Source organism: Littorina saxatilis, linkage group LG12 (genome assembly GCF_037325665.1).
Source record: "Littorina saxatilis isolate snail1 linkage group LG12, US_GU_Lsax_2.0, whole genome shotgun sequence".
NCBI classification, from domain to species: domain Eukaryota; kingdom Metazoa; phylum Mollusca; class Gastropoda; order Littorinimorpha; family Littorinidae; genus Littorina; species Littorina saxatilis.
Genome location: NC_090256.1, coordinates 48,356,106 through 48,373,605, shown reverse-complemented (window position 1 = coordinate 48,373,605; position 17,500 = coordinate 48,356,106). Strand labels below are relative to the sequence as shown.

Genomic DNA, 17,500 nt, shown 5'->3' with positions numbered 1-17,500 from the left:
TCACGACCACTTTTGGTTTGTACGCTAGCTGGTCGTTCTAGACAGGTGTGACTGTATTCTGTCTTTGTTGTGTGCACGACGCAGCGTGTGGTGACCCCAACGACCAGTGTTTCTGTGAAGTGTTCCTGTCCATGCCGACCACCAACCTATAGGCTACCGACTACTTTTGGTCGGTCCCTTGAGTTGTCGTTATTGACAGGTATGACTGTATTCTGTCTTTGTTGTGTGCACGACGCAGCGTGTGGTGACCCCAACGACCAGTGTTTCTGTGAAGTGTTCCTGTCCATGGCGACCACCAACCTATACCGACTACTTTTGGTCGGTCCCTTGAGTTGTCGTTATTGGCAGGTATGACTGTATGTTGTTGTTGTGTGCACGTGCAGCGTGTGGTGACCCCACCGACCAGTGTTTCTGTGAAGTGTTCCTGTCCATGCCGACCACCAACCTATACCGACTACTTTTGGTCGGTCCCTTGAGTTGTCGTTATTGACAGGTATGACTGTATTTTGTTGTTGTGTGCACGTGCAGCGTGTGCGGACACCAACGACCAGTGTTTTTGTAAAGTTCACCTGTCCATGGCGACCACCTACTTATAACGACCACTTTTGGTCGGTCCCTTGGGTGGTCGTTATATTGACAGGTATGACTGTATTTTGTTGTTGTGTGCACGTGCAGCGTGTGCTGACACCAACGACCAGTGCAAGTACTGGGCTAATTGGGGGGAGTGTGAGGAGAACCCGGACTACATGCTCAAGCGATGCCCGAGGAGCTGCAAAACGTGCGAAATCAGCGATGACGGTGAGTTAATGATATACGACACCGATGCATGCTCAGCCCAGTGGTGACCTCATGAGTAATTTTATCCTGCTGAAATAACGAAGTCACCGAGACAAACTTCGTTCTCGACATTCGTTGTCAGTTTCTGTGAGACGTGCAGGAGAAGCGACATAATCTTAACGTGACGACCATTATTCGCATTAACATCCAGTTCATCGGCTTTCTGGTCACTCAGTCAGTCAGTTCTTTTCAACCTGGGTTCATGGTCTCAGATCTGACATTTTACATGGACCATTCGTCCACTGTGACACCTGCCAAAAACCAGCATCCTGACAGCTAGCTGTGCCTTGTAAAACAAAAAAACTAACTCTTCACAGAAAGCAATATGGCTGTTAATTGTTGGTATGTGTGCAAGTTCAGGGATTGTCTTACCCCATGAAAAAAAGCCACGGCAGATAGATCTGAAACAGTTAAGCAGGACTGTTTCACGGGGAGAACTGTGCCTTTCGTGTCCAATGACCCTCACAATATTCTGCTGGTTTCAGATTGTCTGGACATCAAAGATAGCTGCAAACGATGGGCGGCGGACGGAGAGTGTGCCAGGAACCCAACGTTCATGCTGAAGAGCTGTCGCAGAAGCTGCAAAGTGTGTGGCTCCAATATCACTTTTGATCCAGGCAAGTAAGAGTGTAATAAGGCACAGTCCGCCTCGTGCAGACAGAGCGGCTCACATTCTCAGATCTGGCCAGGCTTGTTCATGGATAAAGGGCGGGGATGTAGCTCAGTCGGTAGCGCGCTGGATTTGTATCCAGTTGGCCGCTGTCAGCGTGAGTTCGTCTCCACGTTCGGCGAGAGATTTATTTCTCAGAGTCAACTTTGTATGCAGACTCTCCTCGGTGTCCGAACACCCCCGTGTGTACACGCAAGCACAAGACCAAGTGCGCACGAAAAAGATCCTGTAATCCATGTCAGAGTTCGGTGGGTTATAGAAACACGAAAATACCCAGCATGCTTCCTCCGAAAACGGCGTATGGCTGCCTAAATGGCGGGGTAACAAAAAAAGAAAATACACGTAAAATTCCACTCGTGCAAAAAACACGAGTGTACATGGGAGTTTCAGCCCACGAACGCAGAAGAAGAAGAAGAAGAAGTTCATGGATAAGACCATCCCTCCAATTGGACACACCCAAACAATGAACTGCCTGAGTAGTCTCTGGTCGCATTGTCATTTTGTTGATGAATTTATTTTCTTAAAAATCACTGGATGCTTCCTTAGAAATGTAGTGTATTTGTTGTTTTAGTGATAATGTGATAATGTATATAAACATCTAGGGCTGTTTTTAGTATTGTTGATAACATGTTCTGTTTGATTAAGGGTATTCAGCTGGTATTTCCTTGTTTTCACTACCTATTTTATTCATGTTTTTATTTCTTAGTTAGTGGAAGAATCTTTTGTAATGTATGTTGGATGGTGTATGCTTTTAATTAAGCGTTGCTGACTATGAATGTAGATGTAAATGCTTGTATAACTGTGTTTTAATTTTAAATGTGTCAAGCGCAAAGAGCATAATTGTAAAGTTATGATGTTGCGCTATATAAATGCTCATTTATTATTATTAGTATTATTATTATTTAAGTTATTGAGACATCCCAGTGCACTAAGGGATTTATAGAGCAAATCGAGAAAATTCATTATTGAACGAAGCGCATAGCGCTGAGTTCAATAATTATTTTCGAGATTTGCTCTATAAATCCCTTAGTGCACTGGGATTGTTTCAATAACGATATTGTCAGTACCGCCAGAGAAAAAAGAAGATTCAAAACGCACATTTTGCAACGCGCATTTGGATAGGCGTAACTGTGTGGTCAGGTTTGTGTCACTGGATCTACTTTTGTGTGGGCTGTCTCAAGTGTGTCGTGCTTTCGTCACACGCAAACTCTTGTTTTAATTTCTGTTGGTAAATTCCAGTGTAGCGTTAAGCTAAAAAGTGATGATCTCTCATAGAGACCTCATTTAAACTCGGAGAAAGGACTGTGCTCTTCGTTCTTTGCAATTCGAAACCTTCCTCGAGCTTCGACAGATTGACTGTGCAGAGTTTTGCCCCTTGCCAAGGTCGACGGAAAGCACATTTTCAAAATAAATGTGGCATGTTTCTCGTGTGGTATCTTCACTCATCGGGGAGTCTGGTACTAGATATGAACGGTAAGAATGCTCTGAACCCTACACGTATTATATCCCCATCGTTTTATCGTTCACATTTGCCCAACATGTTAATTTGCTGAGCGGGATTTATGTCGTCTGCTACTGCACTGAGTCTCATTTCAAAAACAAAAATTGCTCGTCACGTTGCACTGAGTCTGCACGCATGAGGCAGGCTGGTAATAAGTCTTATATATGGTAAGAACGTTCTAAACCCTACACGTTTTCGATTCCGATTGTTCTTGCCTTGAAATAATAATTCGGAAAACATTCTATTACTGAACAGATGCAGTCGTATTTCAGTGTAGTCTGCTACGTGCTGATCTAGCTGCTACCGTCTCTGCTGCTACGTTATTGGAATAACACTTGTGTTTTCTGTTAGCTGCTGGGAATTGTATACTAACTCATCATTTGGTAATGTGTACAATAAACTACATGCTACTAACATGGCATAATTATTAGAGGAATCTTCGCAAGTCGAAACTGAAAAATTAGACACAGCGGGTTCTATTTTTAGATCAGTGGCAACTGTGGCACAGGCACATGCAATCTGTCAGAAAAAAACCCATCTTATGCTTTAATTGAGAAGCAGGAAATTTATGGTCTTACTCATTGGTATTGTGGAGAATATAAGCTACATGTCATTAATTAATTCTGAGCATGGGAGTACACTCTCACTTAAGCAAAGGGCGGAAGAATACGCTCTGTGGAAAAGTTAGCACACTCCAAAAGTGTGCTAACTTTTCCACAGAGCGTTAACAGTTTTAGCGCATCGCCATTAGCCAAGTCAAGTCAAGTCAAGTTTTATTCCGATAAAACCCCGTGAGGGTACATGGAAAATTAAAAAACACAATAAAAACACATTTCATTCAACACCAAATAAAAGGAACTAAAACAAAAAGAAATCAGGCTATGTACAGAAAAGGGAGTTGAGGGGTGAGGGAGAGCAAAAACAATACAAGAAACAATTCAACAATAATAATAATAATAATAAATAATAATAATAATAATAATAATAATAATAATAATAATAATAATAATAATAATAATAATAATAAAACACACAAAGTAATTACATACATTTCTTTACTATGGGAAATGGGGGGAAGGGGGAGGGGGGGGGTGATGGGTGAGTTAACATAAGGACAAAGATACTATTACAAACAACACAAAACAGATAACGGAGTATAAAGCTAAAAGAGAATTAAATTTTACTCGCTTCTCAAACAGTCCATGACAAGTGTCATGAACTTTGCGAGTTTTAGCAATAAACTCTTTTTTGTAGTGGAAAAAAGCTCTCTGAATTTAACTGAATTGGGGCGGGCATAATAATAGCACCGTAACAACTGTTTTCTATAATTGGTAAAAAAAGGACATACAAAAATATAATGGAACTCGTCCCCAAGGTCACCTGATGAACAATCTACTGGTTCACATCAGTCATGTGACACCAGTACTTACTGACAATTATTATTATTATTATTATTATTATTATTATTATTATTATTATTATTATTATTATTATTATTATTATTATTAAATATTTCATAAACAAATTCCAACTCACCGCTGAAAGCAGTTAGGATGTTGATTTTCTGTTGGTGTTTGACCAGGGGGAGGGATGGTCTTAGCCTATTCTATGTTAAAGCTTGGCAAGATCTGAGACGGGAAGCCGAACTGTTTTCACGAGGAGGAGTGGGCCTTTAAAGGCACAGTCCTCGTGTAATCCAGTAGGTACACCACCAACGATTTGATCAAGCTTTAACAAGGGATGAAAACATCCTTCTACTTCAACTCATACCAAACATCAAAAACCACGATTGCTGCTTGTGCAGAGTGAATGGGTTGTTTCTGAATAACTGTAGCAGATTGACTAGGTTTAACTTGGAAAATTAGTTTATAGTCGACAAAAGGACAAGGATTGTCGCTTGTGCTGTCGACCTTTTGCCTTGTCACGCTTGACCTATTGTCACGCTTGATCTATTGTCACGCTCGACCTATTCACACTCGACCAATTGTCTCCATTACCAAAAGCAACATCTTTGAATTTTAGCATTGCCATTTGTTTCAAATGCAGACTGCAAAGACTTGAAGACGGACTGCAAGTACTGGGCTGAGATAGGAGAATGCAAGGACAACCCAACGTACATGCTCAAAAATTGCCGTAAAAGCTGCTCCGTGTGCACGTCAACTGCCGACGCCGATGGTAAGTGTTAACTTTGACAGACAAACAAAGTTATGAAGTACACAAAACTGATCGCTTACTTTCCTTTTTATTCTTCCATCTTGCTAACAGTACTCTACCTCACTTGGTTACATGATGCAGACTGTCGATGTTGTGTTTGTTATGGTTGTAATTTGTCTATTTCATGTAACCCCGGTTGTTGTTGTTTTTTGTATATTTTTTTTTGTATGGTAAATAAATGATACCTTGCTTCGTAAAAAAATAAAAAAATTAAGAACAGACTCTCGAAGATGACAAGGGGAACAATCCATGACATAGACAGAGCTAGCTTAGCCTCGCATTCGTATGGACATGTAATTCCAATAAGGGAAGTCGAAGAACATGGAAACGATTACCCCTGTCCACCAACAGTAAGACCTTTGGGGTGGTTTTTATGATCTACCTCCTCCTCCAACTTTGTCTTTTTCTATCACTTTCGATTTTAACAAAGGACACGTACTTGTTACAGAGTGTGTTGATCTTCAAGACGATTGTGATGACTGGTCCAAGGCAGGGGAGTGCGTGGAGAACCCAGACTTCATGCTGGTCAACTGCCCCAAGAGCTGCGCTGTTTGCGAATCAAGTGAGCCTCAGGGTAATAAGCCTCAGAGTTCTGAGCCTCAGAGTGCTGAGCCTCAGACTGATGAGCCTCAGACTGCTGAGCCTAAGACTGCTAAGCCTCAGACTGATGAGCCTCAGACTGATGAGCCTCAGACTGATGAGCCTGAGAGCAATAGCGCTGACATGGGTGTAGAATCTGGGTCTTTAGGGTCCAGAAATGCTCGGCTATCCTTCCATCTTTAGCGTTGGAACCAGCAGGGATCTTTAAAACTCGGGGTATCATGTATGAATTCAACATCATTGCCAGGGTCTAGACGCCAGTTTATAGCTCGAAGTATCATGTAGTAACTCAAAATCATGGCCTTTCAAAGGCATGCTTCACACCAATATTACTATTAACGTTTTCATGAGACAGGCGCATTTGACACTGTGTTCTATTTACAAGAGGGACTAAAAAAAAAAAAAAGTTTTAAACAAATTCTGTAGTTTGAGTAGATGAATGTACTGTCCTTACTTTGATGGCAAACATATTCGTTAACAGCTGTTTCAATGCACGATGACACATGATTTTGTATTGTAAATGAAAAATGTGGAAATATTTACTTGTTTTATGACATTTTCAACCGGCATATTTCAAAAATATAACTTCTGGCATTCTACTCCACAATACTGAGCTTATAGGGATACTTTAATTGCTTGACTGCATTAAATGTAATGGGTTTATTAACTGATCTCGCTTGTAACTTGCAATGTGTAATGCAATGCGGCATGCTTTCAGTGGATCGCAACAATTACTGTAAAATGAATGTACATCATCTGTTACAGTTTGCTTGCTTTGTTACAATAATCGAGTAAGATGTATCCATGTTGTATTAAACAAATAAACATCAATATAAAAACTAACATTGCTTCTTAACCAAAACTGCTTGTAATGCAAATGTGTGAGTATGCGCGTGTGTTCGCTTGCGCGTGTGTATGTCTGTCTGTGTGTGTGTGTGTGTGTGTGTGTGTGTGTGTGTGTGTGTGTGTGTGTGTGTGTGTATGTGTGTGTGTGTGTGTGTGTATGTGTGTGTGTGTGTGTTTGTGTGTGTGTCTGTATGTGTGTCGGTGTGTGTGTGTTTGTGTGTGTGTGTGTCTGTGTGTGTGTGTGTGTGTGTGTGTGTGTGTATGTCTGTCTGTCTGTCTGTTTGTCTGTCTGTATGTCTGTCTGTCTGTCTGTCTGTCTGTGTTTGGTTTGTATGTGTGCGTCAAAGTATGTTGTGTGCGTGTATGTGTGTGTGTGCGTGCGTGCGTGCGCCCGTGCGCGTGTGTGTGTGTGTGCGGATATAGGTGTGTGTGTGTGTGTGTGTGTGTGTGTGCGCGGGTATGTGTATGGGTATGAGTATGTTGGCGGGGGTGGGGGGGGAGGGTGTCCATGTCTATGTCTATATCTTTATATCTATGTATGTCTACTAGTACTTATGTGTCTAAGTATACATCTACCTTTTTTTGTCTTCCAAGCTTGCGCATGTTACAATATTGCTAAAAATAACACCAGCCGCCACAAAATAACAAAATGAGTTAATGCAATCTTGAACCCAAGTTTCATGTACACTTTTACACGTTTCGGTTTCACCAAGTTCACACACGGTTACTCACTGCTAAAAAAAAAAAAAAGCTTTTATATTGAGAGGGTGGAGCCAAAATGGAATCGTGGAGACATTGCCACTTAGTATTGACCCATTAAACTAACCTACATCACCATGTATGCTTTATAAACGAATCATGATTCCTCGACGCTGAAAGTACGTATCACGCACGTACTTACGGCATCACCAAGAAGTAATACCCTGACACGGGAAGCAACCGCTGTAAATTGCCATTTGACTTCGACTTAACGTTTGCCTCCCCTGGGGACCACGTTATCTGGGCTGGTTATTTTGGCTTGTATGTTATGATTAATTGTAATCTGATTTTGTTTTCAATTAAAGTGATCGGGCCGGCCAGGAAATGATGAGTTTGTTCCGCGTTTCTCAGGTAACCCTCTGTTGCACTTTTCACAATGTCATTGTCGAGCAGAGTAGAGTTATTGCCTCTGGCAGTGCTAGTCGTTAGCATGTCACCTGGCACTCCAAGAATGTCTCTGGGAAGTTATTTTGCATTCTGTTTTACACAAATACATGTTGATCTGTTTTCACACCAGGACGAGTACCAATGGTTGTAATGCTATATGGCGGAATACATTCTTGTTCTTCCTCTTGTTCTTCCTCTTGCTGCTCGCTTTGTTTGCAAAGGTTGGACATCATACTTAATCCTGCTGGTGCTAATTCCTTGACGAATAAATATCTCATTACTTTTCATTGCTTAGAGTTGTAGACTAATAGCGTAGGGGGAGGGACTGTTGCAACAACGCCATGCCTGTTGCATTTAGGTTATTACACAGTGACGGACAGACAGAAAAGAGTTCTAAGACAACAAAAACAAAAACCACATAAATAAAGTAAATCATAAATAAATACATAAACGAATAATTTCAATTAAAAAATGAATAGATTAATAAATACATAAGTACATGAATGAATGAATGAATAAATGAATGAATGAAAAAGCGAATCAATCAATCAATCAATCAATCAATCAATCAATCAATCAATCAATAAAGAAATAAGAAAGAAAGAAAGAAAGAAAGAAAGAAAGAAAGAAAGAAAGAAAGAAAGAAAGAAAGAAAAGAAAGAAAGAAAGAAAGAAAGAAAGAAAGAAAGACGTGTTGGTTTTACACAGATTGGACACATGTGTCAATCGTTGTAATTCATCTTAACTTCAATGAGCTAAAAGGGATGATTTTTATCTGTGATTGGGAGAACAATGAGTTGGCAGGGAAATTGTAGCAGTAGTAGTATAGTAGTAGTAGCTTTCTTTCTTTATTTGGTGTTTAACGTCGTTTTCAACCACGAAGGTTATATCGCGACGAAGTAGTAGTAGTAGTAGTAGTAGTAGTAGTAGTAGTAGTAGTAGTAGTAGTAGTAGTAGTTGTAGTATAGTAGTATTAGTAGTAGTATAGTAGTAGTAGCAGTTGTAGTATAGTAGTAGTAGTAGTAGTAGTAGTAGTAGTAGTAGTAGTAGTAGTAGTAGTAGTAAGTAGTAAGTTGTAAGTAGTAGTAGTAGTAGTAGTATCAGCAGTAATAGTAGTAGTTGTTGGTGTAGCAAGATTGAACATCAAAGGCACTATTAACATTGCCAGTACGAGAAACAAGAGATATATCTGTTGCGCGCCGATGTTGGCATTTAAAGGGGCAGTGCAGGGGTCACAGAGGTCACAGCATTGCTAAAGCCACGATTTGTCTTTTTGTCGCAGATTACAATATAAACAGCCAAAAGCTGGACAAACTATCTCACAGATGCCTATACATATACGTTTAGTGCTGCCAGCCAAACAAAACTTTATGCGGTCTGTCAGTTCGCATCTACCACCAAAATGTAATTAACATTTCCCGTGACTACGTTTTGGCGCGTCTGAAGGCTGTTTGCAGTATGCCAAAATGGACCCGCATGCCATCTTTTCAGGGGTGTCGTTTTGGTCGGCCCTTCGGCCAATCGCCGATTTTTTTTTTTACTTTGGCCGAAACTTTCATGTCCCTATCGGCCAAATGTCCGAAGAGTATTCGCCTAAATCGGCCAAAGTTTGTCCAGTTTTTTGTATTGGTCAGGCTTTCATTGCTAAAACTGCTGCCGATGTACTTAGACAACTGACTGGCGTTTATTTCCTTCGCGAATACCAAAAACGAAACATCAATGTTTTGAACGGAAACCATTGCAAAAAAATATAGATGCCAGAGTGGTTTCCCTTGGACAAGGGAAACTACACTCTCAGCGTTTGCGTTCGCCGGTTCGCGATAGTTTATCAGTCAGTCAGTGCTTTCGATTTGGATTTGAACATCATGTCGCAACCAAAAAAGAAAAAAACTGGCCAAGGTTTGCTACCCTTCGCCAAGGTAAGTGATTCCGGACAAAATGACAGGATCACCGCGAATGTGGACAGTGTCAATGTGAGTGGTAGTAGTGTAGCAGACGACATAGCAGACGATAGTCACCGCGAATCAAAATCTGCTGAGCCAGAGAATGAAAAGCGTCCTCCAAATCGTGGTTTTTGAGCAAAATGGCTCACCCTACACAGTCTTTTATTGTCATGTTTCCCAAGGTTTGTCAAGATTTGCACAAGATTGGAAGAGGTTTACTTTCAAGAAATAAAAGTTAAAGGTTTGAAAAAGTTTCAGGTGTCTGATATAATGACATCAGCAACATATAATCCAGGGGGTGTTACAGGGGTCCCCCCCCCCCCCCCCGCTGCCCCCCCCCCCCCCAATAAAAAAAATTATGTCTGATTTTTTTTTTCTGTCTGTAAAGCCGGGGGAAGAGTTCATTGTTTAGTTGTCACAGTATGCGACACGTCTTCCTTCTAACCATACTATATGATGTCGAGAGCGGATATCAGTGAAGATAAATTGCCATTATTTAATACTAACGTTAAAAGAAATAATGAGTGGCTGCTGACACCAGTTGATCATGTTTAAAATCAAGGATAAGCCACAAATTGTTTATAAAATAGCTAACATTCTTCAGCTTCAGGGGTGCTTCGCCACCCATACCCCCCAATGAGACGTTGCCCCTGGACCCCAGGTTGTACCCCCCCCCCACCCTCTGGCTTAACTGCTCCGCCCCTGTAATTTGTGTTCCTAAGACAATGATTGTATGTATTGGTGTTCCCCTCTTGAGTCTTGTGCTTCAATGACAATGGTGCGGTGACTTTGTATGAGCCAAAATAATAGCCGAACATTTTCCAAGATGTCCTAAAGCTTTCTGACAGTTTCGGCCAAATGTACCAACATGAAAATGTCTGGCAACACCCCTGCTTTTACAATGTTCTTACGCAATCAAACACAATGTCGTGATGTAACGTACCCAAAACAGAGAGAATTGTTCTTCTTGCCGAGACTAGGCTTTTGACGTTATTAGTTCACGTGCAGGCGTGGTCGAGGACGACTCGTTCCTACCAGGTGACCGACCAAAATTAATTCGTAAACATTTTGCAGTTTTTGACTCCTTGCATAAAAGTCATAGCAACATGATATTTGTTCAAACGGACATCTGCATGAGGCATGACTGAAACCCCTAGGGGCTCCGTGCACCTGGACGTGACAAGTTCAGTAACTGTAACGTGCTTATAGCAAAGAAGAGAGACTTTAGAAAAAGCGTTCTAACTTGTTGCTAACTGTATGCTCTGTCGCACACTGGACTCATCTTTTCGCAAAAAAACGACAGGTGCATGCCGACCCCTGAGTAGTAGTAGTAGTAGTAGTAGTAGTAGTAGTAGTAGTAGTAGTAGTAGTAGTAGTAGTAGTAGTAGTAGTAGTCGTACTCGAAGTCGTAGTAGTAGTAGTAGTAGCAGCAGCAGCAGCAGCAGCAGTAGTGAATTATCAAAATAAAAATCGAGTGTGTTTATCGTTGCGGTCAACGCATTGTACCCGTCGCGATATAACCTTCGTGGTTGAAAACGACGTTAAACACCAAATACAAAATACAAAATAAAAAAACCGCATTGTACAGTCTAAAATTAACTCGTTTTATTCATTCATCCATTCATTTCTTGATTCCATTCATTCTTTCATTAATCAGTTAATTGATGATTGCATTGACTGGTCTGTTGATCAATTGATCAGACTGCACGGACTTGGACGAGCAATGTGAGCACTGGGCAGGAATCGGAGAGTGCCAGGCAAACCCAGACTTCATGCTGACCACGTGCCGCAAGAGCTGTTCCGTCTGCCTGTCCAGAGATGGTGCAAATGGTCGGTATAAAAAGAACCATATCTCTCACGTACTTCAATTTTCAGGGTGGCTTTTGTAGTCTATTGTTGTTGTTTTTTTGTTTTACATCTAGACTATAATGTAATCACTATATCTGACATAAATCACTTTCCAAGTGGCGGTTGTTGTCTACATGTGTGTTTTTGTTATTTTTTATTTGGGCATCTTGACAATGTTGTAATCCCTATCTCTGACATTAATCACTTTCGTTCGAAGTCTACACTTTCTACAAAAACTCCTGAAAACATTCTAATTTCAAAATCTGGACACACTGACATGCTGCGATAATAACATGTTGCAAAAACTGAAGACTAATAAACTGATTTGTGCACGCCTCTGACCCGATGTAACCAATTTCAGCAAGCAAATTCTCAATTGTATGCAGATGCCTGTTGTGAATATCCACTTTCGTGTTACAAATGTATTGTGCTATTATCTGTGGATGTGTGGGTGTTGTTTTGTTTTTTGTGCGAGGCAGCAGACCATTGTCGCTACAGAACAAATCCTCCCATGAGTTGATATATTTCTTGCAGACTGTGTGGACCTGGACAAAGACTGTGCCTTCTGGTTTGCCGTTGGACAATGTACTACAAATCCTGGATACATGATTCGTAACTGCCGAAAGAGTTGTACCGTTTGTGAAAGCGGTGCGTACAGTTGTGATTTAGGCTAGTTCGAATAAGATATAATTATGTTCTATTTTCACACAAATGTACCTAAGGCCAACAAAAAAAAATTGTCTGTTTCTGGTCACCCGACCGACCCTAAATTTCGGCGCCGACCCTAAACTTTTTTTTTTCCAAACTCAAAATTTTTTATTTTTTTTTGGTGGTAAAGGACAGGGTGAGAAAATGAACAACAAAAACGTGTGAAAACGAAATTCCGCTGACGATTTGTAAATGTGTTGAGTGTCTTGTCTCTATGTATAGTGAATCCAGTCTCTTTGCGCGATTTTTAAAGTTAGTTTTATTGGTCTACATTTGTGGTAAAAAAAATTTTAAAAAAATTTAAAAAAATCCCTACCTACCTACCCTATTTTTTTAGCCATGTTACCAGAAACAGACAAATTTTTTTTGGCCTAATCTTACTTGCATACGTATAGCCTTGGCGTGTAACACTAACAATAAAACAACACACAATACAAACCCTGAACATCAATTTTCATTCTGATTTATACTAGACACTTCAAGAGCGGTATCAGAATCGCTATCCACGTGGTTATAATGGATACTTGCTGTCCCTTTCGTCGCTTGATGCTACGAAAAGTCATTGCCACGCGTTGCTCGTGGCATACATGGTATACTGGACTGAATCGCTTTCAAACACCTTGATTAAAAAGTTTGTCGAGAGCACAGAATTCAAAAGGGTGAACAAAGTAAATATCAGTTTTCGATAATCGGTTTTTCTTTAACGGTAAATTCCACCCATAAGTAGAAGTTGCTGTTGAAAGTATTTCAATGTTGTTGTTGTTGTTGTTTTTTTGTTTTTCTTTGTTGTTTTTTGTTGTTGTATTTTTACAAGGACAACACAAGCAATCAATGAGGACATTATGAACGTACTACCTGCTTAATGATAATACAGTCAAATAATAATACAGTCAAAGAAAAACAAACAAAACAAAAACAAAACAAACAAAGACATATATATACGCAAATCATCACATCTCTGCACAACCTAGCGTACTACCTAACCAACTTTTTATATGAGGATCATAATTCTACAAATTTGGTAATGTTACCAGCAATGAAACTGGAATATTTTTCTATTTCAAATCTGTATTTCAAACTCCTTACAAATATTTCTAACAGTGGCTTTGTCTCTTGTAACTTACTCTTATAAATATAAAACTTTGCAAACAAAATAATAAAATCCAAAACCACATCTACGTTAACAATGTTCATACAACCAAACAAAATAAATTCTTCTGTAAAAAGAACATTTGCGAGGTAAATACAACTTCTGTTTAACGAATCTTCCAAACCAGTCCAATATTTCCGACTAAGCGGGCAGTACCAAAATGTATGGGAAACTGTTTTATTTTCATTTTTACAAAAGGCACAAAGGGGGGTGTCAAGAATCTTTTGAACAAATAACCGGCTAGCAACACCAAGAATGCGATGAAGCAATCTGGCCTGAAACCATCTTAACTGTGTGTCCTTAGTTGTTTTAAAACAATCTGTTTCCAGTTCAGGTTGTAAAAATACATATTCCATCTGTTCATGCCTGCAGGGTTATCATCAAATTTTGATTTAAAAAAAAAACTTCTTTAATTGCATGTTTGCCTCTACAAATAATCTGCCACGGTTTAAGTATTAAATTCCACCCATAAGTAGAAGTTGCTGTTGAAAGTATTTCAATGTTGTCTTAGATTACAGCTTTCGTTGCTGACGTCATTTCATTTCTATGCCATTCATTTCGTCACTGAGCAATGCCTCGCTGGCATCTTGCAAGTGAGTTTCTGTTGAGATACGTTTATAAACTGTATCATAAGTGATTGTCTGTCGGTCTACTCATAGACCAAATAGCCTGGACCGCCAACTCGTCACGTGACCCTTCGAGGTTACGACGCTCGACTTACAGGGGCGCTTCGAGTCCGGTTTGAAAGGCCAGCGATTCGAAGACAGTTAAAAGAAAGCACGCTCCAGTTATTTGTGACAATGGGAGGTGACAATGAACTGGATTTTCCAAAACTCCAAACTAAACTTAACAAAACTCATCGAAAAACATGTTCCATATGCACTTTAGCTGAGTTTATTTTAGCATTTTCAGAACTTACATCGGCAACTTCGTCCATGTTTACAATCGACACCGGATATGACATCCCCCTGATTTCTGAAAGGCCATGAAAGCGTAGGTTCCTAAATGCGAGAGGCCGCTACCTCGTAATAGAGAGAAAGAGCGGAGAGAGAGCTAGTTGGCGGTCCAGGATAAATGGTCTATGGTCTACTTAAAAGATCACTGGATCGAGGTACTGTAAATGTAACGTTTTAATTTGTCAATAGTTAAACGTTCCAATAACCTGACATTTTTGGGTTTTTTAAATTATGTTGTCTTGGATTATGTTTGTAGAGTGTGAGGATTCGAACCCCTTATGCAAAGCGTGGGCCAGGGCCGGGCAGTGTCAGAGGAACCCACGCTACATGCTGTCCATCTGTCGGAAAAGCTGCTCTGTCTGTGGTCAGTATGACAGAAAGTACACTTTGTTATTGCTGTTGTTGTTGTTGTTGTTTTTGTTTTTTGTTGGTGGTGGTGGTGTTGTTGTTGTTGGTGGTGGTGGTTGTGGTGGTGGTGTTTTTGTTGTGGTCAGTATGACGAAAAGTGCACTCTGTTGTTGTTGTTGTTGTTGTTGTTGTTGTTGTTGTTGTTGTTGTTGTTGTTGTTGTTTTTGTTGTTTTTGTTGCTGTTTTTCTTCTTCTTCTTGTTCTTCTTCTTTTTATGATGGAATTATTTTCTTTCTTTCTTCTTATTCTTCTTCTTCTTGTTCCTCTTTTTCTTTTTCTTCTCATCAAGCTTTCTGACGATTTCATCTTATATTTCTGACAGTGGATTTTTAAAAAAAAATGTTTGCTTCACAGATTGTGTGGATCTGGACGAGCAGTGCGAATACTGGACGAGTGAAAAGGAATGTGAGAACAACCCTGATTTCATGCTCATGTACTGTCGAAAAAGCTGCAAATTCTGTGGAAAGAGTGAGTACCTCGTTTGTTTCACCAACGGTTTATGTCTCCCTTTTGTTCTTGTGAATTTGCAGTTGGGTCTAAAGGAATGAATCGCACGCCCCCCCCCCCCCCCCCAAAAAAAAAAGAGGAAAGTAAAGAAAAAGAAAAAGAAATAGTTTACCAGTAACTGGCATGTTTTTTCACAATTCATTACATAGAGATTTCATCATGTTCTATTTTAACTCCCATTCGAAACCCCGAGCGACTTTCTTTTTTTGTAAGGCACTTAAATGTGTCGTGTTAAGGCTCGCATCCCTCCCCACACCCACCCCACCCACCTCACTTCCCCCCACCCTCCCCCCCTTTGAAGTGATCAACAACACAAAGAAAATGTTGAGGGATTCCCAACGTGAATTACAATTAAACAATGGACAATGATGTACTTTTTTTAAGTACACTCATTTGTGTGGTTTGACATGAATTGTTATTTTTGGGACACAATACTATGTTTATTTACATCCCAAACAGGGCCTCACATATAGGTTTGTTCCACAGTGTGTGTGGTAGATGTGTCCGCTCTGGAAAGTAGTTTTATCATTTCCGCGGCACACATTTCCCGACGTCTGATTAGATGTGTGCATAAACCAGAACACGCTACAAACACCTTAAGTGAATTATGGCACAGAGTGTGCATGCTGAGACAAATACACAATGTCTTAACCTTCCCAAACGCGGCATGCGCACACATTTACATCATGCAGTAAACCATATTTAACCTTATATGGACGTTTATCATATACGGAACATAAATTGCACACAGTGTACGTAAACTGTTATTTCTAATTGCACTCAAAGAGTTTATTTCAAATGTGTGGCTTATTTTCTGACAGGCGTGATATCGATAATCTGACCACTGTGCGTTTTATGATTGATCCCGGCGAATCAACTATCCTTCAGGTGAGAGAATGTAGACTGTCTGACGTGAACACACACACACACACACACACACACACACACACACACACACACACATACACATCCGCATACACACACACACACACACACACACACACACACACACACACACACACACACACACACACACACACAGTCAGTCAGTATGTTGTGCCCAAAAGAGCCCTCTCTTCGTCTTCTTCCATTTCTTGTCGATTTTCCGTTCCCTTATTTTTTTCTTATCTTTGTTCTTCCTTTTCTAACGTGTCATTGTTTTCTCTTACGACAGGAGTTACTATTATTCACAATCAAAATAAAACGTGTTATGCACAACCTTCCCAACCTTCTACAGAGAAAATAACTCCAAACCTTCAACAGCAAACGAAGTGACAAAATAGTGTGCGGAATATCAGCTTGTCCATGTGAATGTTTTACATTATTTTGTGTATCGCGGTTTTTACATTTAGTCAAGTTTTGACTAAATGTTTTAACATAGAGGGAGAATCGAGACCGATCTTCATGAAACTTGACATGAGAGATCCTGAGTATGGTATCTCCAGACTTTTTTTCATTTTTTTGATAAATGTCTTTGATGACGTCATATCCGGCTTTTCGTGAAAGTTGAGGCGGCACTGTCACGCTCTCATTTTTCAACCAAATTGGTTGAATTTTTAGTCAAGTATCTTAGACAAAGCCCGGACTTTGGTATTGCATTTCAGCTTGGAGGCTTAAAAATTAATTAATGAGTTTGCTCATTAAAGTTGTCATTAAAATCGATTTTTTGCAAACAGATTTAAAATTGATTGCATCGTATTCTTCATCACATTCTGAATCTAAAAATATATACATATGTCATGTTTACTCTTAAAATGTGATCACAATTAACGAAAATAGATTAATTAGTCTTACGATTAAAATTTAAGAAATCGATCCAAAAATGATTTCATATTATTTTTTATCATTTCCTGATTCCAAAAACATATAGATATGATAGGTTGTATTCAAAACAAGCTCAAAAAGTTAACAAGAATACAGAAAAGCGCGCTTTCCTGCTTAACACAATACGCTACCGCGCTAATCTGGCGTGTCAATATCACTACGTTTTGCACGTGGGAGGTGAGCGATTTCCTTCACGCGGGGATTGATGAAGCTGTACTGTCTTGGTGAAAAAATAAAGTGCGTTCAGTTTCATCCCGTGAGTTCGACAGCTTGACTAAATGCAGTAATTTCGCCTTACGCGACTTGTTTTTCAAGTTCTCCATGCTAGAATACATCAGAATA

The 17,500-nt window shown here is 39.9% G+C and overlaps 1 protein-coding gene across 3 annotated transcripts in view; it reads left to right on the top strand.

Annotated features, from left to right (window-relative positions):
- Positions 1-17,500, top strand: part of LOC138982110 (fibrillin-2-like) — a 23,796-nt gene that overhangs the window by 6,017 nt on the left and 279 nt on the right. The window contains exons 5-13 of one of the 3 annotated variants that reach the window (XM_070355335.1): positions 676-798; positions 1,323-1,454; positions 5,055-5,183; positions 5,671-5,796; positions 11,459-11,587; positions 12,140-12,253; positions 14,676-14,783; positions 15,182-15,295; positions 16,156-16,222. In XM_070355335.1, coding sequence (XP_070211436.1) covers positions 676-798; positions 1,323-1,454; positions 5,055-5,183; positions 5,671-5,796; positions 11,459-11,587; positions 12,140-12,253; positions 14,676-14,783; positions 15,182-15,295; positions 16,156-16,175 — 995 coding nt within the window. In that variant the 3' untranslated portion in view covers positions 16,176-16,222. The remainder of the gene's footprint in view (positions 1-675; positions 799-1,322; positions 1,455-5,054; positions 5,184-5,670; positions 5,797-11,458; positions 11,588-12,139; positions 12,254-14,675; positions 14,784-15,181; positions 15,296-16,155; positions 16,223-17,500) is intronic. The other 2 variants (XM_070355336.1, XM_070355337.1) reach the window with 2 other exon arrangements.